This window comes from Octopus sinensis, linkage group LG2 (assembly GCF_006345805.1).
Source record: "Octopus sinensis linkage group LG2, ASM634580v1, whole genome shotgun sequence".
Lineage (NCBI taxonomy): Eukaryota > Metazoa > Mollusca > Cephalopoda > Octopoda > Octopodidae > Octopus > Octopus sinensis.
The window spans coordinates 22,180,990-22,208,116 of NC_042998.1; the positions used below are offsets into that span (position 1 = coordinate 22,180,990).

General features: G+C 38.1%; 1 protein-coding gene across 4 annotated transcripts in view; it reads left to right on the forward strand.

Moving 5' to 3' along the window:
• Positions 1 to 27,127, forward strand: part of LOC115223138 — a 260,373-nt gene that overhangs the window by 195,039 nt on the left and 38,207 nt on the right. For 3 of the 4 annotated variants that reach the window (XM_029793555.2, XM_036511919.1, XM_029793565.2), the window contains exons 4-5: positions 2,235 to 2,362; positions 21,855 to 22,078. In XM_029793555.2, the coding sequence (XP_029649415.1) occupies positions 2,261 to 2,362; positions 21,855 to 22,078 (326 nt within the window). In that variant the 5' untranslated portion in view covers positions 2,235 to 2,260. Of the gene's footprint in view, positions 1 to 2,234; positions 2,363 to 16,810; positions 16,869 to 21,854; positions 22,079 to 27,127 lie in introns of those variants that run through there. The other variant, XM_029793573.2, reaches the window with a different exon arrangement.

Below are 27,127 nucleotides of genomic sequence, written 5' to 3' on the forward strand. Positions count from 1 at the left end.
TTCTCTTCCTCCTCCTTGTCACCCATCCTCTCAAACCTTATTCTTATCTTCTCCCTTTCCCCACCTTCCACCCCTCATCCTTCTCCTTCTCATCCTCCTTCCATCTTACCACTGCCACCACCACCACCACCACCATCACCACCATTGCCACAACCACCCTCATTAGCATTGCTGAAGGATCCCTTTCCTCTCACAAGGGAAGAGATGTCACTAGCAGAAAATCTGAATCCAGTTCAAGGAGCAACAGTCTTAGTTAACACTTTTAAAATTTATCCCAAGAGATTTTCTATAGAAATTAGAGCCAGCACCAAAAGTTACATTTCATATACAATTATGTCTATGTAAAAAATGTGACTGAAGAAAGAAAAATAGTTAACAGACGGACGTTAAGATACCAGCTATTAATAGTGTTAGATATAACAACATCACCTCTCGGATCTTTGTAGGTTTTTGTCAGTGTTTACAATTTTCTTCCAATTGTTTTCAAATTTGGTATATAGATTAAGTTTTGTATACCAGTTAAGGAAATGAAATTCATTTTCCTACAAATCCGTAATTAAGAAGTCTGAGGTATGTATCGTCGGTTCCAGAAGTAATGGTATCTTTATATCGAGAGAAGACGAATGACCAGTGCTTGGATGTTCTAGCAGCTTCTGGAACACTAGGAAGAACTTCCAATCTTTCGGGACGTAAGCCTCACTCCATATTCTAAACAAATTAAATTAAAGTATAATACTGACAGTTCGAAAAAGAAAGCAGTGAACTTAGGCTGTATCTGAGAACTACAAAATACATCAGAAAGTCTTTCTACAATCTACATAATTACATAAAATCACAACATGGCCTTTAAAATTTGCAAAATTTGGGTATTTAAGCCAATCAGAAGCAAGTATTTTATTATCAAGTTATTTGAAAATTAGTTGATAAATTAATTAAGGAATATATTAATTAACTAATTTGTTAAAAGTTCTTTAGACCCAACCTCTGTGACCTTATTAATAATGATGTGCCCCTCTTTGGCAGCATGACCCTTCCAAAGAATAACAATATCAGTTTCAAAACATATGATTCCACATTCAAGAATCTTGCTAAACATGCAAAACCGAAATCATCATCACCACCACCACCACCACCACCATTATTATTTCTCTTTATCACAGGTTTTGTTGGGGCTCCTTGAGTCTTGCATGCATAGCAGGTTTCCTACCTGCAGCTTACAGTATCATGCTATCCATTTTTTTCAGCTATCTAATACATTCCTGGTTATTATTATTATTATTATTATTATTATTATTCAGTAGTCTTATTTTCATCACGTGCTTTCACTGTATTACTGAGCGCAGCTCTGTGTGCCTTGGGTATGTGCTGTGGTTTGTTGTGATGCTCTTATTTTTACTGTATTGAAAGTGTTTTACGTAGGATGTGTGCGGTGCCTAGTAATGCTATTTTATGTATGTTATATATACTTGTTGTGAAGGCGCATGGCCCAGTGGTTAGAGCGACGAGCTTACGACCGTGAGGTTGTGAGTTCGAATCCTGGACTGGGCTGCGTATTGTGTTCTTGAGCAAGACACTTTATTTCACGTTGCTCCAGTTCACTCAGCTGTAGAAATGAGTTGTGACGTCACAGGTGCCAAGCTGTATCGGCCCCTTTGCCTTTCCCTTGGGTAACACTGGTGGCGTGGAGAGGGGAGGCCGGTATGCATGGGCGACTGCTGGACTTCCATAAACAACCTTGCCCGGACTTGTGCCTGGGAGGGTAACTTTCTAGGTGCAATCCCATGGTCATTCATGACCAAAAGGGGTCTCTGATATATACTTGTTAGTCCTGGTGTTTTTATTATGTATTTGTCTGGATGCTTTTTTATCATTCATAACGCGCCTACTATGATAGAAATTGTTTCTCTTTTTAGACTCTACATTCAAATTACCTCTATTTCCAAATCTTTGTATTTTGAAACTTTGGTGGGAAGCTTGCAGAACTGTTAGCACACCAGCAAAATGCTTAGTGACATTTTGTCTGTCTTCACTTTCTGGGTTCAAATCCCGCTGAGGTTAATTTTGCCTTTCATCCTTTCAGGATCGATATAATAAGTACCAGTTGCATACTGGGGTCGATGTAATCAATTTATCCCCTCCCCTGAAATTGCTGGCCTTGTGTCTATAGCAGAAAAGATTATTATTGTTGTTGTTGCAGTTGTTATAATTATTGTTCCACTTTCGTTGTTTTGCAGATAACAAGATAGAGGCTCTTAAAACTATGGCAGCTGTCAAACGGATTAAGGTTTATATCACAATTCTAAAGAGTGGATATTTAACCAAAGTGAACCAGGGGAATCTGAGTTCCTTAAATCTTATGTCAGTAAGTAAACTTGTCAAATCTTTCTTCACCAAATTTTTAACAAATTTCACTCTTTTCTCTCGGTTGGTTAAAGAAAAAATAGTGAAGAATTTTGTTTCTTAACCACATTCTTCTGGGTTCTCTTCACTCTGTGACACCTTCGACATGTGTGTCTTCTGCTATAGCCACGGGCTGACCAAAGCCTTGAGGGTAGATGGAAACAGAAAGAAGCCTGTCATATATGTGTGGAGGGTTGGGTGGGTTGTGTGTGTGTGAGAGAGAGCAGAAAAAAGTATTGACCTCACTGCTTGAATAACACTATTTGTTGTTCCAACATAATCATCATCATCATTATTATCATCATCGTTATCATCATCAGTTTAACGTTCACTTTTCCATGCTTGTATGGCTCAGATGGAATTTGTTGAGACAGATTTTTCTATGGCTGGATGCCCTTCTTGTTGCCAACCCTCACCTCTTTCCAAGTAAGTTAATATTTCCCAATGGCCAGACTTGTTTAACATGAAAGAGTGGAAATGAAGGAACTGCTTCCCTAAAGATGACACTCCTTTACAACTCCCACAAGATGAAAAGTAAAACTTACCTCAGCAGGATTTGAACTCTTGCACAGAAACTTAGAATGCATATCACACCATTGTACTCACCTCAACTAATTTTTTCATAAAAAGGACCCATACCAATTCCACATAAAAGGCATCCATGCCAGTGCTACGTATAGAGCACTCGGGCTGGTGCCACACAAAAGGCACCTGTGCTAGTGCTATGTATAAAGCATCTGGACTGGTGCCACATAAAAGGCACCAATACCAGTGTTATGTATAGAGCACCTGGGCTGGTGCCATTTGAAAGGCACCTGTGCCAGTGCTATGTATAGAGCATCAGGGCTGGTTCCACACAAAAGGCACCTGTGCCAGTGCTATGCATAGAGCACCTGGGCGGGTTCCACATAAAAGGCACCTGTGCCAGTGCTATGCATAGAGCACCTGGGCTGGTGCCACATAAAAGACACCTGTGCCAGAGCTATGTATAGAGCATCAGGGTTTGTACCACATAAAAGGCACCTGTGCCAGTACTATGCATAGAGCACCTGGGCTGGTACCACATAAAAGACACCTGTGCCAGAGCTATGTATAGAGTATCAGGGCTGGTGCCACATAAAAGGCACCTGTGCTAGTGCTATGCATAGAGCATCAGGGCTGGTGCCACATAAAAGGCACCTGTGCCAGTGCTATGCATAGAGCATCTGGGCTGGTTCCACATAAAAGGCACCTGGGCTGCTGCCAAATTAAAGGCACCTGTGCTAGAGCTATGTATAGAGCATCAGGGCTGGTGCCACATAAAAGGCACCTGTGCCAGTGCTATGCATAGAGCACCTGGGCTGGTGCCACATAAAAGGCACCCATGCCAGTGCTATGTATAGAGCACCTGGGCTGGTGCTACATAAAAGGCACTTGTGCCAGTGTTATGTATAGATCACCTGGGCTGGTGCCATATAAAAGGCACCTGTGTGTGTGCTATGCATAGAGCATCAGGGCTGGTGCCACATAAAAGGCACCTGTGCCAGTGCTATGCATAGAGCACCTGGGCTGGTGCCATATAAAAGGCACCCGTGCCAGTGCTATGTATAGAGCACCTGGGCTGGTGCCATATAAAAGGCACCTGTGCCAGTGTTATGTATAGATCACCTGGGCTGGTGCCATATAAAAGGCACCTGTGTGTGTGCTATGCATAGAGCATCAGGGCTGGTGCCACATAAAGGCACCTATGCCAGTGCTATGCATAGAGCACCTGGGCTGGTGCCACATAAAAGGCACCCATGCCAGTGCTATGTATAGAGCACCTGGGCTGGTGCCGCATCAAAAGCAGTTGTGCCAGTATCATGTAAAGAATCCCTGCGATGATGCCACATAAAAAGCATCCATGCTGGGGCCATGTAAAAAGCACCTGGAGTGGGTCCACATAAGAACACCTATGCAGGTGCCATGTAAAAAGCACCCAGTATACTCTGTAAAGTGGTTGGCGTTAGAAAGGGCATTCAGCTATAGAAACCATGCCAAAATAGACCCAAGTCATACCACCATGGAAAATGAATGGTAAATGATGATGATGATGACGATGACGACATGATCGATATAAAAGTACATTCCAAGAATTTTTCTAATAACAGACATATATTTCTTTATTTTCAATCTGGGATAAACTTATTGAGTATTAAAATCATGGTATTTTGGAGTATAGGACTGACGTTTGGTACATACAGTAATTGAATATGGTAGAATTTTCTGTTTTAAACTGAAGAAATGTATTTCTTACATTTTGTGAAAATGTGATTCTGTGGAATTAAATTTTTGGTTTCTCAATTTAGATGGAATTGTAGATATGTGTTTATATTTCAAACAAAATAAAATGGAAAAAAAAATACAAAGATTTATGAGGCAAAGGGATTCCATTGAGGATATTCTTCGTATTATTGTCATTAAACTGAGATGTCAGAAAACAGACTTTGGTTCTTTCCTCAGATTTCTTAAATCACACCCTGTCGTCTTGAAAAGAAAACAAAAGTAAAGAATGGGCATTGTTGGATAATGAGATATTTAGGTATTTTGCTCCAAACCATATTGTTGATATTCATCATCAGCATCACAAGATCTTCCCTCCCTCTTCTGTGTGTATGTGTGTGTAATGTTAATCTTTGTTTTTGTATGCAGTTATAATGATTTCTTTCTTGCTTTATTTATTCTTTGTGGAGGCACAATGGCCCAGTGGTTAGGGCAGCAGACTCGCGGTCGTAGGATTGCAGTTTTGATTCCCAGAATGGGCGTTGTGAGTGTTTATTGAACGAAAACACCTAAAAGCTCCACAAGGCTCCAGCAGGGGTGAGGGTGGGGCGAATCCTGCGGTATTCTTTCATCACAACTTTCTCGCATTCTTTCTTCCTATTTCTGCTGTACCTGTATTTTCAAAGGGCCAGCCTTATTAGATTCTCTGTCATGCTGAATCACCCCGAGAACTATGTTAAGGGTACACATGTATGTGGAGTGCTCAGCCACTAGCATGCTAATTTCACAAGCGGCTGTTCCATTGATCGTATCAGCTGGAACCCTCATTGTTGTAACCAATTGTAGAGGCGCAATGGCCCAGCAATTAGGGTAGCGAACATGTAGTCATAGGATCGTAGTTTTAATTCCCAGAATGGGCGTTGTGAATGTTTATTGAACATAAACACCTAAAAGCTCCATGAGGCTCCGGCAGAGGGTAGTGGTGAACCCTACTGTAATCTTTCACCACAACTTTCTCTCACTCTTTCTTCCTGTTTTTGCTGTACCTGTATTTTCAAAGGGCCAGCCTTGTCACACTCTGTGTCATGCTGAATCTCCCCAAGAACTACATTAAGGGTACACATGTCAGTAGAGTGCTCAGCCACTTGCATGTTAATTTCATGAGCAGGCTGATCCATTGATTGGATCAACTGGGACCCTCATCATCCTAACTGACGGAGTGCCACGATTTATTATTTATTATGTTTTTAATCCTAAGGGTTACTCTATACTTTTGAAGAGTACAAATTTATTATTCTTAAACAAGAATATTATTGATAGTAACTTCAAAGTTTTGGTTAGAGTTCTCTTTTCCTTTTTGCATCTCCAATCCTATACACACACACACATATATCCATGTATGTGTAATCATGGCCAATGCCGGTGTCACATAACTGGCCCCCATGCTGGTGATACCTAAAAGCACCTGTGCTGGTGGCACATAAAAGCTGATGGCATGTTAAAGGCACCCATTACACTCCTGGAGTGGTTGGTGTTAGGAAGGGCATCCTGCTGTCGAATCCATGCCAAATCAGACTGGGGCCTGGTGCAGCCCTCCGCTTTACCAGTTCCAGTCAAACCGTCTAACCCATGCCAGCATGGAAAGCAGACACTAAATTATGATGAGGATGATGTGTGTCTATGTTTCTATGTATCCTTAGCTGGACATCACATGATGGTTGTATGTGAGCATCATCGTCATACCTGATTTTTCTATTTTGACCTGAGGTCACACATTGTAAACTGGAAGGGTTTGAGATCTGTTTTAATCAATTCCAATCAATGATTGACATCTATTTTCGATGAAAATTATTGTTAACATTGGCAGGATTTGAATTCCAAATGTAGACAAAATGGAGTTAAACTGTATAAGGTTTCTTTCACTTCCATTTTTTTTTTACTACCAGAATCAATGATTTAAGTGAAGATTGTTCTCTTCATTAAGCATTTTATTTTAATTAATTACCGCTTTACTATTAATTCCTCTTGCAACCGGAATGCCAGGGTACATTTTCATAGTTGTTCTTTTAAGTTAATAGAACACTGCTTTGAGTTCATTCACAGAATCTTTAATACCATTGTAGTTGTTCTAAGATTTAGCAGTCATTAAGATAATAATTGTTTTAATCAGTAAAGGTGTAATTTTAATTAATTAGAAATTCTTACCATTCTACATTGATTATGTTAGCACCCGTTTTTATTAAACAGTGTACGACATTTAACTTAACACGTTCTATCACTTTTGCATCTAATTCCATAGGCTGTTAGTTATTCTAGTATTAAAGCATAAAAGAATATATAATTCTTATATTCTTTTAATTGTTTCAGTCATTTGATTGTGGCCATGCTGGAGCATTGCCTCGTGGGGTTTTAGTCAAACGAATTGACCCCCAGGACTTACTTTTTAAGCCTAGTACTTATTCTATCAGTTTCATTTGTTAAGTTACGGAAACATAAACACACCAACACCAGTTATCAAGAAGTGACGATGACCAAGTGTCAAATGATGAAAGGTTACAGAGTGACCGAGGGACAGAGAAGCAAGTCATCTATTTCTGTCTGTCTGTCTGTCTGTCAGACTCTAACCTTTCATCATCTGACACAAGATCCCCCTCCCCCAATGCCCCCGTCCCTCACAAAATTCCTTGTCTTATTTCTTTATTGCCCACAAGGGGCTAAGCATAGAGGGGACAAACAAGGACAGACAAATGGATTAAGTCGATTATATCGACCCCCATGCATAATCATCATCATCATCATCATTTAGCGTCCGCTTTCCATGCTAGCATGGGTTGGGCGGGTCAACTGGGGTCTGTGAAGCTGGAAGGCTTCGTCAGGCCCAGTCAGATCTGGCAGTGTTTCTACGGCTGGATTCCCTTCCTAACGCCAACCACTCCGTGAGTGTAGTGGGTGTTTTTTACGTGCCACCTGCACAGGTGCCAGACAGAGCTGGCGAACGGCCACGAACGGATGGTGCTTTTACGTGTCACCGGCACGGGGCCAGGCGATGCTGGCAACGAACACGAACGGATGGTGCTGTTACGTGCCACCGACACGGGGCCAGACAGAGCTGGCAAACGGCCACGAACGGACGGTGCTTTTACGTGTCACCGGCACTGGTACTTAATTTATCGACCCCAAAAGGATGAAAGGCAAAGTCGACGTCGGTGGAATTTGAACTCAGAACGTAGCGGCAGACAAAATACTGCTAAGCATTTTGCCCGGCGTGCTAATGTTTCTGCCAGCTTGCCACCTTATAATCAGAATAAATATTGCAAGATATTCTGTCCAACACTTTGCCAATTTTTATGGCACATGTCATGTTTATATTTGACCCTTATAAACTCTTATTTAAGGAGTGTCAGTTTACAATTTTGTTAAAGGACACCCAGCATGTACTTTTGTTTTTCAAGCTGATCTAGTATGAACTTGTCTGCTATATAGTAAGTAAAGTGGATGCTAGTTTACTTCACACTATATACCAAGAATTTTTAATTAGAAATATATCTTTAGTGCTGGGTTACCATACTGAAGTACTTGTGGTGGATTACACGGTTTTTCAGGATTGCATATTAATATTTTTTGTTAATTTGGCAGGCTGGTTACATTTTGGGTTACTTTAAAAGTATTTGGGCTACTTATCTACAGCATTTATGTTTTAAATCAAATTTTATGTTATAGTGATATTTTAAAATTTATAAACAAAAGAAATTAAATCTGCTAAGTCATATTCTTAAATACTTTGATCTGCATTGTATTATGAATATAAAGTTTAGGAAAAACAAATTATAGATGCGCTATAATTATTATATAATTAAATTACCTAATGCAGTAATTTATAAAGGTAGTTCATAAAAGTAACGCATAAATTGGATAGAGCCAGTAATGAGAAATTTCCATTGAAATTTATTGCTAATTAGATCATACAATAGCTGTTACAGCTCTACCTATCTCATTATGTCTTCTGAAAAAAAAAAATTGCTCAAAGATATCATTACTTATGCATGTTAACAGTTTTAAATATTTCTTTATAAATGCAATGTAGAATGTCTATATTGCTTAAAATGAATTTTGAATGCAAAGAGTCTTGACACTTACAAAAACAATAATATATATTATAATGACATTTGCATCTGTTACAGAATCATTCGATTGTGGTTTGAAACTGTTGTGGGCAGGCACTTTTGGTAAATACTGTTTGGCAACAGTTTGTGATTCCTTAGAAGCAAATTACTTCATCATCCTCATCATCATGATCATCATCGTTTAACGTCCGTTTTCCATGCTAGCATGGGTTGCATGGTTCGACCGGGGTCTGGCAAGCCGGGAGGCTGCACCAGGCTCCAGTCTGATCTGGCAGTGTTTCTACAGCTGGATGCCCTTCCTAACGCCAACCACTCAGTGAGTGTAGTGGGTGCTTTTTACGTGCCACTGGCACAGGTGCCAGGGGAGGCTGGCAGTGGCCATGATTGGTTGGTGCTTTTTACGTTCCACCGGCGCAGGTATCACAACTGCAATTTCCATTTGATATTCATTTTGATGTTGATGTACTTGACTCAATAGGTCTCCTCAAGCACAGCAGGTCATGTGCCACCGACACAGAAGCCAGTCAAGTGCTGGCATCGGCCACATTCAGATGGTGCTTTTTACGTGCCACCTGCACAGGTATCACAACTACAATTTTGCTTTTTACGTGCCACCGGCTCAGGTATCACAACTAATATTATATATTATAATGACATTTGCATCTGTTACAGAATCATTCAATTGTGGTTTGAAACAGTTGTGGGCAGGCACTTTTGGTAAATACTGTTTGGCAACAGTTTGTGATTCCTTAGAAGCAAATTACTTCATCATCATCATTGTTTAACGTCCGTTTTCCATGCTAGCATGGGTTGCATGGTTCGACCGGGGTCTGGCAAGCCGGGAGGCTGCACCAGGCTCCAGTCTGATCTGGTAGAGTTTCTACAGCTGGATGCCCTTCCTAACGCCAACCACTCCGAGTGTAGTGGGTGCTTTTTACGTTCCACTGGCACGGGGGCCAAGGGAGGCTGGCAGTGGCCATGATCGGTTGGTGCTTTTTACGTGCCACTGGCACAGAAGCAAGTCAAGGCGGCGCTGGCATCGGCCACATTCAAATGGTGCTTTTTACATGCCACCTACATAGGTATCACAACTACAATTTTGCTTTTTACGTGCCACCGGCATAGGTATCACAACTAATATTATATATTATAATGACATTTGCATCTGTTACAGAATCATTCAATTGTGGTTTGAAACTGTTGTGGGCAGGCACTTTTGGTAAATACTGCTTGGCAACAGTTTGTGATTCCTTAGAAGCAAATTACTTCATCATCATCATCATCATCGTTTAACATCCGTTTTCCATGCTAGCATGGGTTGGGTGGTTCGATCGGGGTCTGGGAAACCAGGAGGCTGCACCAGGCTCCAGTCTGATCTGGCAGTGTTTCTACAGCTGGATGCCCTTCCTAACGCTAACCACTCCGAGAGTGTAGTGGGTGCTTTTTACGTGCCACTGGCACAGGGGCCAGATGAGGCTGGCAGCAGCCCTGATCAATTGGTGCTTTTTATGTTCCACCAGCGCAGGTATCACAACTACAATTTCCATTTGATATTTATTTTGATGTTGATGTACTTGACTCAATAGGTCTCCTCAAGGTCAGCAGGTCACCCTACGATCCAAGGTTAGCACAGCTACAGTATACTAAAAAGTTGAGACAATAATAGCGTGACAGGTGCCCATTAATGAATTTATATTAGCACTAACAGGTTATCTTAGATAGCAGAACGATCCAATTTTTTCAGTGTATCCCTCTTTATTTATTTGGTGATATTTCACTTCTATATAGACTCTTTAGTTAGGGCGGCGAGCTGGCAGAAATGTTAGCACGCCGGGCGAAATGTGTAGCCGTATTTCGTCTGCCATTACATTCTGAGTTCAAATTCTGCCGAGGTCGACTCTGCCTTTCATCCTTTCGGGGTCGATAAATTTAGTACCAGTTACGCACTGGAGTCGATAGAATCGACTTAATCCGTTTGTCTGTCCTTGTTTGTCCCCTCTGTGTTTAGCCCCTTGTGGGTAGTAAAGAAATAGGTATTTCGTCTGCCGTTATGTTCTGAGTTCAAATTCCGCTGAGGTCGACTTTGCCTTTCATCCTTTCGGGGTCGATTAAATTAAGTACCAGTTACGCACTGGAGTCGATAGAATCGACTTAATCCGTTTGTCTGTCCTTGTTTGTCCCCTCTGTGTTTAGCCCCTTGTGGGTAGTAAAGAAATAGGTATTTCGTCTGCCGTTACGTTCTGAGTTCAAATTCCGCTGAGGTCGACTTTGCCTTTCATCCTTTTGGGATTGATAAATTAAGTACTAGTTACGCACTGGGGTCGATGTAATCGACTTAATCTGTTTGTCCCCTCTATGTTCAGCCCCTTGTGGTAGTAAAGAAATAGGTATTTCGTCTGCCGTTATGTTCTGAGTTCAAATTCCGCTGAGGTCGACTTTGCCTTTCATCCTTTCGGGGTCGATTAAATTAAGTACCAGTTACGCACTGGAGTCGATAGAATCGACTTAATCCGTTTGTCTGTCCTTGTTTGTCCCCTCTGTGTTTAGCCCCTTGTGGGTAGTAAAGAAATAGGTATTTCGTCTGCCGTTACGTTCTGAGTTCAAATTCCGCTGAGGTCGACTTTGCCTTTCATCCTTTTGGGATTGATAAATTAAGTACTAGTTACGCACTGGGGTCGATGTAATCGACTTAATCTGTTTGTCCCCTCTATGTTCAGCCCCTTGTGGGTAGTAAAGAAATAGGTTATCTTAGATATCAGAACGATCCAATTTTTTCAGTATATACCTCTTTATTTATTTGGTGATATTTCACTTCTGTATAGAGACTCTTTAGTTATAAAGTGAACCAGAAGTTGTTGGCAGTTGTTAGTCCGTCACTTGGTATAAGACAGATCAACAAACTATTTTTTAATGAATCTTGATTATATCAAAAACTATACTCATTATACAATGAACATGTAGTCAAAGTATGATAAAAAGTCTGAAAAGTCCTGCTTAATAGATCCACAATTTTTAAATTAAGCAACTGAAATAAAACATCAAAGCAATAAAGCCGTCCTATAAAATGTGTAATTTTGAAATATGATCTCACAAAACCAGATCAACAAAGCATGCTTCTTCAGCTAGACATAAAATGATAGAGCTGTAATAAACTCGTATTCACAGCAGACTATCAAAGCAATCTTTTTTTTTTCCTGCAGCAAAATAACAAAATTTACACTATATAGTTAGCAGAATTTGTCACTTGTCATCCAAGTATTTGTGGTATCAATCATTTTGGAGGACTTATTAATAAAGAAATTTCTTCATTATCAATTGCAGCTGATTTGAAACTGCACAGGATAAAATATATGGCGTTAATAAATAATAATAATAATAATAATAATAATAATAATAAAAATGTTATTGCTGTATCCTTTCTGAAAGAACAAATTAGACATAGGAAATCATCAGTTCTTGATTTTGGATAAATCAACCGACATTACTTGTGAAGAGCATTGATGTGTGTGTGTGTGTGCATTTGTGTGTGTGTGTTAGATATTCTTATAAACAACAAAATAAATAAATGTGTATCACAGTTTTTTCTGGTTAATTCCTGTTCCAAAATTCCTGTCACCGAAATGCTGCACCAAGCTGTGGAAAAGTTTGAGTAATGTTGGAATTATTATTAAGAACTGTTTTGCTATTGCAACAAATGGAGTTTTAAACCTTCCTGACATTAATAATTCTTTCTATGCATTAATGAAATTAGATAATCCAAACTTGATTCTCATAAAATGCATTTGTCACTCTTTCTGTTTTGCATGTTGCCATAATGTTGAAGAATTGCCTTTGAGCATCGACTGTCTGTTAAGAGGTGCTTACAACTTTTACTACAGACAAGTATTGTGGAGATGATTTTGTATGGAAATGTAAGAATTAATCAATGATGGCATCAAGCCATTGGAAATGGTTTAGCATTCAGTCACAAATGGTAACTATGGAATGGTCTCTGTGTAAAAAGAAATGTTCTTCAGTGGTGTTTGTTTTATTTGTTGTGTCTTCATGAAAAGGGTCTATTGCTCATGGACCTTGACAGCCTTCTGGGACCTGTGAGATTAATGCTGTTAATATAAGTTGGCAACAGCAAGAAAGGCATATGCGAGGGGGGAATTCAAGAGGACTGAGGTTCTGAGGTGGTTGAACTGGCCTTAACAGTTAGAGCAGGAGTTTAGAGTTGGAATCAATATATGGGATATGAAGGGGAGGAGGAGGAGCAGAATTGAGTAATTAAGAGGACTTCAGTAGTGATAGCATAAGGTTAGCCAACTCCAAGAAGCAGAGGCCATTATAGTCATAGGATGAAATTAAGATTGAATTTTTCAAATACCACAACTTGCTTTCAAATACCCTGACACCATGTAAAAAAAAAAACATCCCTGTTGGTGCCACATAAAAGGCACCCATGCCAGTACCTATTTCTTTACTACACACAAGGGGCTAAACACAGAGGAGACAAACAGATTAAGTCGATTACATTGACCCAGTGCATAACTGGTACTTAATTTATCGACCCCGAAAGGATGAAAGGCAAAGTCAACCTTGGCGGAATTTGAACTCAGAACGTAACGGGAGACGAAATACCGCTGAGCATTTCGCCCGGGGTGCTAACGTTTCTGCCAGCTCGCATGGTACTGGCACTCATGCCAGTACCATGTAATAATAAGCACTTCTGCTGGTGCCACATGAAAAAGGCACTCAGTACTCTCTGTAAAGTGGTTGGCATTGGGAAGGGGATCCAACCGAAGGGACCCTGCCAAGACACAACTTGAACCCGGTGCAGCTCTTTGGCTTCATTACATCTACTGAAAATCTCTGTTTTGTTTCTCCATTGACAAACAGGACAGATTGACACCAAGAATAGCATCTGGTCATAAAAATGGCCATTCCACCAATACCTCCCCATCTTCGAACCTGTGGTTGTATGGCAAAACGGATGTTAAATAAATAATTGAACAAATTATCTCTCTCTCCTCCTCTCTCTCTCTCTATCTATCTATATATACTCTTTTTTTTTTTTTTTTTACTTGTTTCATTCATTTAACTCTCGGCCATGCTGGAGCACCGCCTTTAGTCGAGCGAATCAACCCCGAGACTTATTCTTTGTAAGCCCAGTACTTATTCTATCGGTCTCTTTTGCCGAAGCGCTAAGTTATGGGGATGTAAACACACCAGCATCGGTTGTCAAGCAATGCTAGGGGAACAGACACACAAACATACATGCACACACGTATATATATATATACACATATACGACGGGCTTCTTTTCAGTTTCCATCTACCAAATCCACTCACAAGGCTTTGGTCGGCCCGAGGCTATAGTAGAAGACACTTGCCCAAGGTGCCACGCAGTGGGACTGAACCCGGAACCATGTGGTTGGTAAACAAGCTACTTACCACACAGCCACTCCTGCACCTATATATATATATATCATCATCATCATCGTTTAATATCCGCTTTCCATGCTGGCATGGCTTGGACGGTTTGACTGTGGACTGGCAAGCCAGGAGGCTGCACCAGGCTCCAATCTGATCTGGCAAAGTTTTTCTACAGCTGGATGCCCTTCCTAACGCCAACCACTCTGGGAGTGTATTGGGCGCTTTTTATGTGCCACTGGTACAAGACCAGTCAGGCAGCATTGGCATATATATATATATATATATATATATATATATATATATATACATATATATATACATACATATATACATACATATACACACACACACACATATATATATAATATGTTGGTAAGGTAAAATGCAAGCTGTCTGAAGAATTTCTAATTGAAAATTTCTTTCTTACATGTTCATCCAACATGTACAATTTTGTGATTCCTATTAGCAAATGAAGCATGTGTAATGGTGATAAATGATAGCCCAAATTTTCCAAATATGTACATGCATGTGCGTGTGTGTGTGTATTGCTGATGTCTCAAAAATTTATAATCTTTCAAGAGTACATGAAATAATTCCTTTTGAGAACAATGAATCTTGAAGCTCATAAAGCTATGAACTATAGCATGTAAATATTGGATGAACCCTTTTAGACATAAAAAGTCAAAGGCTATGAGCAGCCTTTGACTTTTTCTATCCAAAAGGGGTTTTCAACCCGATATCAACATGGTATTAGCTATAGTGTTATGTGCTTCAAGATCCAATGTTCCAAAAAAGAATTAACTATATCTATCTATCTATCTAGCTAGCTAGCTATCTATCTAATTTATTTATATGTATACATACATACTTATATGCCAGTGGTTCCCAACCTTTTCACAGTGGTTTCCAACCCCTCTTATTTAAATGGGTTTTCTCATGGACCCCTTTTACTATGCTCATCCTTATGTGTGTGTGTGTGTATATATATATATATATATATATATATATATACATATATGAAGTTAAATTTTGAATCTAGTTCACGGACCCCCAGAGCACCAGGGTTCCGTGGACCCCAGGTTGGTGGGAACTACCAATATATGTACTTATATAAAACAAGGTATGAATAATAGTCATTACATATTTTTCCTTTATTAGAGCAAATTTGGCTTACAACCGTTTCCAGCACTCATTATAGGTTCATTACTAACAGGCTTGCTCAATTGGTCTATTGATCAGTTGAGAAAAATCGAATGAACCCTCAAAATTTAATGCTTCTTTTGTCAGAGCCATTTCTAGTTATAACAAAGCAGCAGTTATTTTAAAACTATTGTGATTTCTGGCTATTATAAGTATCGTTTATCCCCTTTTGTTAGCTACAAGACTTGACTCTCTCGTTCCAATGTTACAAACCTTCATCTTTTAAAGAGATCTAAATTTAAACCTGCCATTAAAATTTTACATTAATTTGCTTCAAACACCTGTTTAATAGCGATGATATCATTTTATTAAATTCTTCTTTATTTTCGATATTAATAGAGTCAAAAACAGTACATTTCAATAGAGATTTGGTAACAAAGGGGTTAAATTTAGTCTTCACAATCATTTCCTTCGTTATATCACGTTTGTAGTTTTGGCTGGAAGGGGGTCTTTAAAATATTAGTGAACTGACACATAATTATAGGTATCTGTACCTTGTTCATAGTAACAAAAAAAAAAAAAAAAGAAGGAAAAAAAGGTTGTAATGGGTTAAGTTTTCTCAGATTATATTGAATATCAATTAAAGAAAGAAAAACTTTGGAAATTTTAGTATTTTTGATAAGATACTTCAAAACTGTACCTTACATTTTGCAGTATAATATTGACAAATCATCAATTAAATATTGTTCTAATTAAAATTACAAGATTTATTAAAAAATTCAATATGTAATTTTGTTGTTTTTTTTTTTCTGTTATTGTTTTTATAAGATCCAAAAAAAAAAAAAATTCTTTGTGATTCTCAAAGAAAAAGACAATTCAATGGAACTGTCAAACAATGCTTGATTAATAAAATAAGATTACTTCCTTTATGTGTTTCCTTTCATTGGATAATTTCCATAGAAATAAATTACAAAAAAAAACATTTTTTTTAGAAATTTAAATTTTTTCTTTCATTTCAAAATTTATATTTCATTTTTCTTTTTATTTCAAGAAAGGGTATGATTTTGTTATTATTTAACAAAAATTTCTTCATCATCATCATCAACATCATTATCCTCATCATCATTAATAATAATAATAATAATATATATATATATATATATTTTCTCAATGTTTTTATGTGCTTTTCTCTCTTTTGAATATAATTTCATATTTTGAAAATTTCCATTTATGAATAAACATTTAGTTTAGTATGAAGGTGAGGCGGTGTGAAGGGAGGGGGAAAAAAATGAAGGAAGGAGTGAGGGGGGAGACTGCTGAATGAAAAATCCCCCCCAATCTGAAATAATAAAAAGCAGAAAGGAAAACAGAAAGTGGCCAGTGTTCTGTTATATGACAATTGTGATTAAAAAGAAAAGAAAAATTATTTTTGAATATGGAAATGAAATAATTTAGCATCGGAATTCTTTAATAATTTATATTGCTAGAGATGAAGTAGAACTGAAGAACGGAAAAGTGTAGATGAAGTAGCGTTAAAGAAGAGAGGTAAATTACTTCTGCATCTACATTTATAATTATACCAATACATGCCATTACCAATTAAAAAAATCAGTGTAATTACTAATGAAAGAATAAGTGTAAATTTTTATTTATTTATTTGTAATGGTGATAGTGGGAAGCTGGCAGAATTGTTAGCACACTAGACAAAATGCTATAAAGTAATTTGTCGGTTTTTATTTTCTGAGTTCAAATTCTGCTGAGGTCAACTTTGCGTTTCATCTTTTTGGGGCTGATGAAATAAGTACTAGTTCACTTCTGGGGGATGATGTAATCGGTCATTCTCCTTCCTCAAAATTTCGGGTCTTGGGCCAACAGTAGAAAGAATTATATTATCATCATAATTAAGGTAACGAGCTGGCAGAATTGTTAGCACACCAGACAAAATGCTTAGTGGTATTTCGTCTGCCGCTACGTTCTGAGTTCAAATTCCGCCGAGGTCGACTTTGACTTTCATCCTTTCGGGGTCGATAAATTAAGTACGAGTTTTCACTGGGGTCGATGTAAGCGACTTAATCCCTTTGTCTGTCCTTGTTTATCCCCTCTGTGTGTAGCCCCTTGTGGGTAATAAAGAAATAGGTATTTCATCCAATGCTACGTTCTAAGTTCAAATTCTGCCGAGGTTGACTTTACTTTTTATCCTTTTGGGGATCGATAAAATAAGTACCAGTTGAAGACTAGGGTCGATGCAATCGACTCACTCCCCCCCCCCCCAAGCTGCCCTTGTGGCAAAGATTTGAAATAATTATCATTATTATTAAGGTGGTAAGCTGGCAGAATCACAACCGCATCAGACGAAATGAGTTCAAATTCCGCCGAGGTCGACTTTACTTTTCATCCTTTTGGGGATCAATAAAATAAGTACCAGTTGAACACTGGGGTCGATGTAAGCGACTCATCTCCTCCCACAAAATTTCTACCCTTGTGGCAAAATTTGAAACCATTATTATTATTATTATTATTATTCCGTGAATTGGAGAGGACACTTGCTCTTGAGATTTCAGAGAAATCTCAGACAACAGATTTCCTTGATTATCCCTAGAGACCTTCTTGTATCAGGAGGGCCACATCTCTCTCATCCTCCCCATCACTTTTATTTTTAAGACCTTTGTATGCTCTGCATATGTCCCTTCCTTTTCAGGGTATACCATGTTTACTTACTTTTTTTTTAATCATTTCTTTATTATATGTAAACCCCCACACTTTATGTTTGTCTTTGTATTGTCCCCCTTATCCTTCGCCCTTGTGGCAAATAAATGAAACCATTATTATAATTATTATTATTATTATGAAAACCAAGATAGTGAGCTGGCGGAATTGTCAGCATGCCAGACAAACTGTTTGGTAACGTATCCTCTGTCTCTATGTTCTGAGATTAAATTTTACCAAGATTGACTTTGCATTTCTCTCTTTTGGGTTCAATGAAATAAGTACCAGTTAACTTCTGGGGGTGGAGACGTGTGGGTGAGTGGATAGGGTGTCAGCATCATGATCATAAGATTGTGGTTTCCATTCCTGGACCGGGCGACGCGTTGTGTTCTTGAGCAAAACACTTCATTTCACGTTGCTCCAGTCCACTCAGCTGGCAAAAATAAGTAACGCTGCAATGGACTAGCGTCCCATCCAGCTGGGGAACACATACGCCATAAAAACCAGGAAACTGGGCCCATGAACCTGGCTAGGCTTTAAAAGGGCACATTTATTAAGTGAGGTGCGTGGGTGAATGGTTAGGGTGTCAGCATCATGATCATAAGATTGTGGTTTCGATTCCTGGACCAGGCGACGTGTTGTGTTCTTGAGCAAAACACTTCATTTTCGCATTGCTCCAGTTCACTCAGCTGGCAAAAATGAGTAACGCTGTGATGGACTGGCGTCCCGTCCAGCTGGGGAACACATACGCCATTGAAACTGGGAAACTGGGCCCATGAACCTGGCTAGGCTTTAAAAAGGGTGCATTTATATATTTTTTTATTTAACTTCTGGGGGCAATGTAACTGACTATCCGTCTCCTTCAAAATTTCAGTCTTTTTATTTACAGCAGAAAGAATTATTTGTAATGGTAAAGACAGGCAATTGCCAGAATTGTTAATATGCCGGATGATATGATCAAATTTCACCAAGGTTGAATTTGGTTTTCATCCTCCCAGGGTCAATGAAATAAGTACCAGTTGAACACTTGGGTTGATGTAATTAACTAACCCCTTAACCCCCATGCAATATTTCAGGCCTTGTGCCTAAAGTAGAAAGAATTATTTGTAATGGTTATAATCAGAAGAATATGGCCTCTACTCATAATCTTTTGTTGTACCTGTGTCTGGAAATGATTGCATGAAATTCCTCTAGACCTGAGACCTGTCCCCAAAGTTTGCAACAAAGACATCCAAAGGTCAAGTCTTGCTTTGGCATGATTTTTACAGCTGGATGCTCTTCCTAATGCCAAACATTTTTACAGAGCAGAACGGGTGCTTTTACCATGATATCAGCACTTCGCTCCAGTATAGTTTTAGATATCCTTATATAAGGTAACTAGCAGTATCGCCCGGCGTTGCTTGGGTTTGTTTTGATCCTTTAGAATTGGAATTTTTGAAAAGTAAAAATTTTGCATTATGTAGCTTGTTATTCTCTTTAAGTGAATATTTTTCTGGTTGAAATACACTGAAAAATGGCGACACAGCAGTAAAAAAAATAGGGATTTTCGTAGAAAAAAAGCACCTTTTTGATGTAAATAATTTTTGGTGTTAACATGGTCCGATTTGAATTTTTTCTTCTATGGAGTGAAGAGCAAGCCTTCTTCTATCATACTCTCAATTTTGGTCAACTTGTGTCACAGGGTCTCGGAGGAGATAGTGTTAGTTGAAGGCTACCAAACTTGCCACACACAGACAACTTCAGCTTTATATATAGAGAGATTTGGGCTGCTATTTCTCCCAGATCAAATGAAAAAAAAATTCTTTTTTTTTTTCCTTCAGAGAAATATTCCTTTTTCTACATTAATCATCCACTAGATACCATCCACCCTTCACAGGCGGACTACCACGGATTACTATCTCAAATTTTTTATCTTCTCCTTATACATTCACTGTATTTTAAGTCTTTCCAAATTTGATAATCTCCTCATGTAATTCTTGGATTTCCTCTTCCGCCTCTTTCCAGGTTCCATTTTGGCTTCTATTACCTTCTATTGCCTTCCATTAATGGTCTCTATAAACCATTTTTTCTAATTTAGTGTCCATAACATTTTTAGTTTTACCTCTTTGGTGACTAATAAAATATTCTTAGTTTCTGCCATTCTTAGTTCTTCATTATTATTTTTGTATTTTGTCCATAATGTTCTGAAAATTCTTTTATGTCACCACATTTCAAACACTTTGAATATAATTTATAATTCTCTAATACTTTAATGTCCATGTTTCAGCTAAATGGACCATGTGTGACATTTTAATAATTCTTTTCTAGTTTCAATATATTAAGGCGTTTTAGTATCGGTAAGTCTGACCTAGAATAAGGTGGCATTCTGTCAGAATTGTTACCATGCTGGATAAAAAAGCTTGGTGGTGTTTCTCCCGACTTTACGTTCTGGGTTCAAATCCCACCTTGTAAGAGAGTCCAGTTTGCTGGACATTGTTGTAGAGCTGAAAAAGAGGTAATTTCTACTCTTCTCCTCTGGAAGCCATCTACTTGCAATACCAGAGGGTGCACACTCTCCTACCCTGATGTAATCTCCAGGGATACAGGCATCCAGCAACAGGACCTCCATAATGCCATGATGGTCCATGAAGTCTGGCGTAGCATGGTAAATTCCATTGTCTCGACCACGGTCGAACAATGATGATGATGATGTGGTCGACTTTGTCTTTCATCCTTTCAAGGTCAATAAATCAAGTACCAGTTGAGTGCTGGGATTAATGTAATCGACTGACCCCCTCCCCCAAAATTGCTGGCCTTGTGCCAAAATTTGAAATCAATGTTTGGTTTAAGCCTTTAGCATTCAGATTACTCTGTTGAATGTAATGCTTATTTTGTTCTTTTACTGGTTTCAGTCATTTGACTGTGGCCATGCTGGAGCACCGCCTTTAGTCGAACAAATCGACCCCCCCTCTAGGACTTATTCTTTGTAAGCTTAGTACTTATTCTATTGGTCTCTTTTGATGAACTGCTAATTACAGGATGTAAACACACCAACATCGGTTGTCAAGTGATGGCGGTGGGAACAAACGCAGACACACAAACATACACATATATATATATATATATATATATATATAAAAACTTAGAAAAAACTTAGATATGTTTCGATCAGAGATTGGTCCAGGCCATGTCTAGAATATATATATATATTTTCGACTGGGGCTTCTTTCAGTTTCTGCCTACCAAATCCACTCACAAAGCTTTGGTCGGCTTGAAGCTATAGCAGAAGACACTTGCCCAAGGTACCACACAGTGGGTCTGAACCCGGAACCATGTGGTTGGTAAACAAGCTACTTACAACACAGCCACTCATTCATATTGTTTTGAATTTATCCTGCATTATCTCGTAGCCTTGACATTTTGATGATGTGATTGTTTATTTTTAGAATGACGTTGAAAGATCAGTGCGAGATGCCAGATCTGGCCAGTTTGACCATATAGCAAGTAGAATATTTTGGCCAGAGATGACCAGTTTAACCCTTTAGCATTTAAACTGGCCATATCCGGCCAAAAGTATTCTGCCTGTTTTATGTTGAAACTGGCCAGATCTGGTCTCTTACACCAACCCTACAACATCGTTTTAAAAATTAACAGCCACCTCATCAAAATATCATAGCTACAAGATAATGCATGATTAGTTCAAAACAATATGGATAAAAAAGGATTAGCTTTGGCAGAATAATGCAAACACTAAAGGGTTAAATGTGATAGGGTTAAAAGAACAACTTGAATATCATTTCACAATTAATATATTCATTTTCCTTCTTTTTTTCCATTTTATTCCAGAACCGAAATGTAGTCCGGTGGTTTATATTTGGTTTACGGAACAAAGTATTACCATTTCTTGAAACTTACGACACATCTGAGAATTGGAAGAAGAAAAAGCCTCTTCATTATTATGACTTAGCAGAATGTAAGCAAATCACATACAATGCAGGGAATCACCTTACGAATTATTCCTTTTGTTTGTTGTTACCTGACAAAGTTTTAGAATTGAAAGCAAAAAATAGGTAAATATATATTTTTTTTTACTTATTTTATAAACTCTGGTATTTTTGTTTCTTGTTATATATGCTGGTGCCATGTAAAAAAAGCCCCATGTGCCAGCCAAAAGCAAGTGTATTGGGGGCTTGCAAACACACACATACATGAATGCACAACAGACACATGAACACACACATGCATACACGACTGGCTTCTTTAAAGTTTCTGTCTCACAAATTCCATTCACAAAGTATTGGCCAACCCACAGGTATCATAGAACACACTTGGCCCAGGTGTCGCACAAGGAAATTGAACCTGAAGCTATATCATTATGTAACTAACTTCGTAACCACACATCCATCTCTGTATCTTAAGACCAACCTGGCTGAAACCGGCGCTGGCTCTGAGTACAAATGTCTTGTTTTCATAAGTTTTGAATTAAAATCTTCCACCAAGCCTTAGTCACAATTTATGTTCCTAACACTAGCTTAACAATAGCTAGGTTATTTTACTAAATTCTTTGTTATATTTAAAATAATTGAGAGAAATATAGGGCATCTTAAACAGAAATATGGTAACAAAAGGGTTAAAAAATGATTAATTTAACCCTTTCGATACCAACCTGCCTGAAACTGCTTCTGGCTTTGGAGTACAAATGTCTTGTTTTCATAAGTTCTGAATTAAAATCTTCCACCAAACCTTACTCACAATTTATGTTCCTAACACTAGCTGAATGATAACTAAGTTATTTTACTAAATTCTTTGTTATATTTAAAATAATTGAAAGAAACACAGAGCATCTCCACAGAAATATTGTAATGAAAGGGTTAACAAAAACATATTGGCCCAGAATGCTACTGGAGTAGAACTTTTACACACTCACAGAACATTTTAAACAACGCCACACAATGTTTTAGAAGAATTTTACATTCAATTATTCTTTTACTTGTTTCAGTCATTTGACTGTGGCCATGCTGGAGCACTGCCTTTAGTCGAGCAAATCGACCCCAGAACTTATTTTTTGTAAGCCCAGTACTTATTCTACCAGTCTCTTTTGCCGAACTGCTAAGTTACGGGGGACGTAAACATCCCAGCATTAGTTGTCAAGCGATGTTGGGGGTCAAACACAGACACACACACTATATATATATATATATATACATATATATATACGACGGGCTTCTTCCAGTTTCCGTTTACCAAATCCACTCACAAGGCTTTGGTCAGCTCGAGGCTATAGTAGAAGACACCTGCCCAAGCTGCCACGCAGTGGGACTGAACCCTGCACCATGTGGTTGGTAAGCAAGCTACTTAGCACACAGCCACTCCTGCGCCACTTTTTTTTTTCTGTGTATACTCATTTACTTGCTTCAGTCTTCTTGGTATTCTATCAGTCTCTTTTGCCGAACCACTAAGTTATCGCAACATAAACACACCAGCATCGGTTGCCAAGCGATGGTGGGGGTACAAACACATATATATATACGACGGGCTTCTTTCAGTTTCCATCTACCAAATCCATCCACAAGGCTTTGGTCAGCCTGAGGCTATAGTAGAAGATACTTGCCCAAGTTTCCACACAGTGGGACTGAACCTGGAACCATGTGGTTTCTAAGCAAGCTACTTACCACACAGCCTCTCCTGCGCCTATGAGGAAAAATTCTTTCATGTATGATATTTATTTGTACTTAACTCAGAAGAATGAAAGACGAAATAGAATCCAAAATTATTTGGATACCGAACACTAATGGCAGATGCTAAATACTATAATGCACTCTGTGAAGTGCTCTCTTAGCTGTAGTGATTCTGCTCATCCGCTAATCTCGAAAATATAAGAAACAATAAAAATTACCAAAATCTAATATCAATCCTTATAAGGAATTCAAACAAAAACTGTTTATCATCCTCCTACAATCCTGTTTCAATCTAAAGCATTGTAATTCTGTTACCATGACTGTTGCTTTTAAGAATTCCAATATATACTTTGGTAACTAACCATCAATCTGTCATCTGTTCAGAATTTACCACGTACATTTACTGAAATCTTCACAAGTTATAGGCTCTGCTATTTTATTACATTGATTTCTTCTCCATAAATGCACACCATGGCAATTTTGTATAGTTTTATGACTTTTATAAGTTTTGGTAAATAAAGGGCAGCATCAGTGATATTTAAGCTCCCCTTAATACTTTTTTTTTGTTTTTTTGTTTTTTTGTTTATTTGTCCCTTCAAGAATGGAGCCACCAACAATTATAGAGTGGCTGGACTGGTAGAGTGTGTAAGGCTAGATGTCTTATGCTGTTTAATAAAAGCGGATGCTAGCCTAATTGATGAAGTAAGCCATGAAATTTTCATCAATTAAAAATCAATAACGGAGAAGAAAAATACACATATCATGAATTTCTTCTTAAGTAATTGTTTCTTTGTCTTTAAGAAAATGTCTTGGTTCAGAAAATGTTAAATTAATAAACCTCAGGTTATGTCATGTTGATGATTTCTAAGAAGAGTGAAATAGTGCCTCACGTGATTACCACTGGCTATTAGGTTGTTTCACATGAAATGTCACATTTTTAATTACTTGCTTTTTCAGTCATTTAAAAACTCAATTATGTATACCTTGCATTTAATCTTGACTCTTTTTCTTTCCCAACAATATTGGTTTACAATTATAATTAATTAAACATGGAATGTAAGTGGGGAGTGAATCTTATCATTAGCAATACAGTAGACAACTTCAGACATGTTTCAGTGTTATTGGATTTCATCAGTAAAGTAGAGACTTGGATGGCATTATCTTAGAATGACAAAAGAGATGTAGGACTTTTGTGAATGAACTCAGAGTTTGTTTATTTGCTTCAACAACGGTGGTGCCCCAGCATGGCCACAGCCTTCGGGCTAAAACATTTTTAAGGATTTAAGGATTTGTTTATCTCTGCTAACATGGGTTTGGTCAGTGAGATATTCTCTCTTTTCACTTTTATTCATTTCAGTCATTAAACTATGGCCATGCTGGAGCACTATATTGGAGAACTATAATCAAATGAATCAATCTCATTACCTTTTTTTTTAAAGCCTAGTACATATTCTATCGGGGATATAAACACACAAACACAGGTTGTCAACCAGGGTTTGTTACAAACACAGACACAAAGACACAAACATGTATATATGCAATGGGCTTCTTTCAGTTTCCATCTACCAAATCCACTCACAAAACTTTGGTCAGTCTAAGGCTATAGTAGAAGACACTTGCCCAAGAGGCCACACAGTGGGACTGAACCTGGAACCATTTGGTTGATAAGGGAACTTTTTAACCACACAGCCACTTAAGGCAAGATTTCATGGCCACGTGCTCTTCCGCTTGACAAACCTTACCTGTTTATGAAGCGAGGAATTATTTTTATTCTACAGATATTTTCAGAGCACAGACTGTTTGGTGGGTCCTGGTGTTAACAAGGAATATCAACATCAATATCATTTCACTCAACCAATGAGAAATGTAGGCTTTAAACATGACATACATTCACACACAGACACACCACATACAGATATGTATGCGTTTATTATATATTATGTGCATGCGTGCGTGTGTACGTATGTATGTCTATATATATATATATATTACATATGTGTGTGTATATGTATATATATATATAATATTTACATATATATGTGTGTGTATATGCATATATATATATATATATATTTACATATATATGTGTGTGTATATGCATATATATATATTTACATATATATGTGTGTGTATAGCATATATATATATTTACATATATATGTGTGTGTATATGTATATATATATATATATATGTATGTATATTTACATATATATGTGTGAGTATATGTATGTATATATATATATATATATGTATTTATATAAAATATACACCCACATATCATTGCCACTGATGACAATGGTGACGGTTGTGGTGGTGCTGGTGCTGGTGGAACGGAAAGGATAATGACATACATATATGACCGGCTCGTGTGCTGTTTTTTTGTGTGTCTACGAAATTCCATTTACAAAGACTTGGTGCTATAATACAAGACATTGGCCTGAGGCACTGGAACCATGCTGCTGTAAAAAAGAACTTCACCATCAAATGGCTCTGCCTACAACTAGTACCAATTAGAGAGCTAATATCTGCCATGATATTTATCACAAGGTCCACCCCAGGTATTAGTTAAATATAAAGGAAAATACTGAATTACAGGAAAAACAAAAAAGCAATTCTGTCTTTTCACTAATTGTTATACCATTTTCTCATGGTGCTATTTCATCTATCCGTCTGTCTGTCTATCTACAGGCATGGGTGTGGCTGTGTGGTGAGAAGCTTTCTTCTCAACTACATGGTTCAAGGTTCAGTCCCACTCTGTGGCACCTTGGACAAGTATCTTCTACTGTAGCCTCAGGCCAGCTAAAGCTTTGCAAGTGGGTTGTTTGGTAGATGAAAACTGAAAGAAGCCCATTGTATAAATAAATAAATAAATAAATAGGCGCAGGAGTGGCTGTGCGGTAAGTAGCCTGCTAACCAACCACATGGTTCCGGGTTCAGTCCCACTGCGTGGCTTCTTGGGCAAGTGTCTTCTGCTATAGCCCCGGGCCAACCAATGCTTTGTGAGTGGATTTGGTAGACGGAAACTGAAAGAAGCCTGTCGTATATATGTATATATATATATATATATGTATGTGTGTGTATGTGTTTGTGTGTCTGTGTTTGTCTCCCTAGCATTGCTTGACAACCGATGCTGGTGTGTTTATGTTCCCATCACTTGGCGGTTCGGCAAAAGAGACTGATAGAATAAGTACTGGGCTTACAAAGAATAAATCCCAGGGTCGGTTTGCTCGACTAAAGGCAGTGCTCCAGCATATCTGCAGTCAAATGACTGAAACAAGTAAAAGAGTAAATAAATAAATATATGTGTGTGTGTATAACACTGTATATATATTCTCTACTGGGAATGACCAAGTTTAAAAATCTGATGAATCTCACTCATAAGGGAATATTACATTGCTTATAAACTCTATATTTGGAAGGACTCATTTTAAACTCTGTTG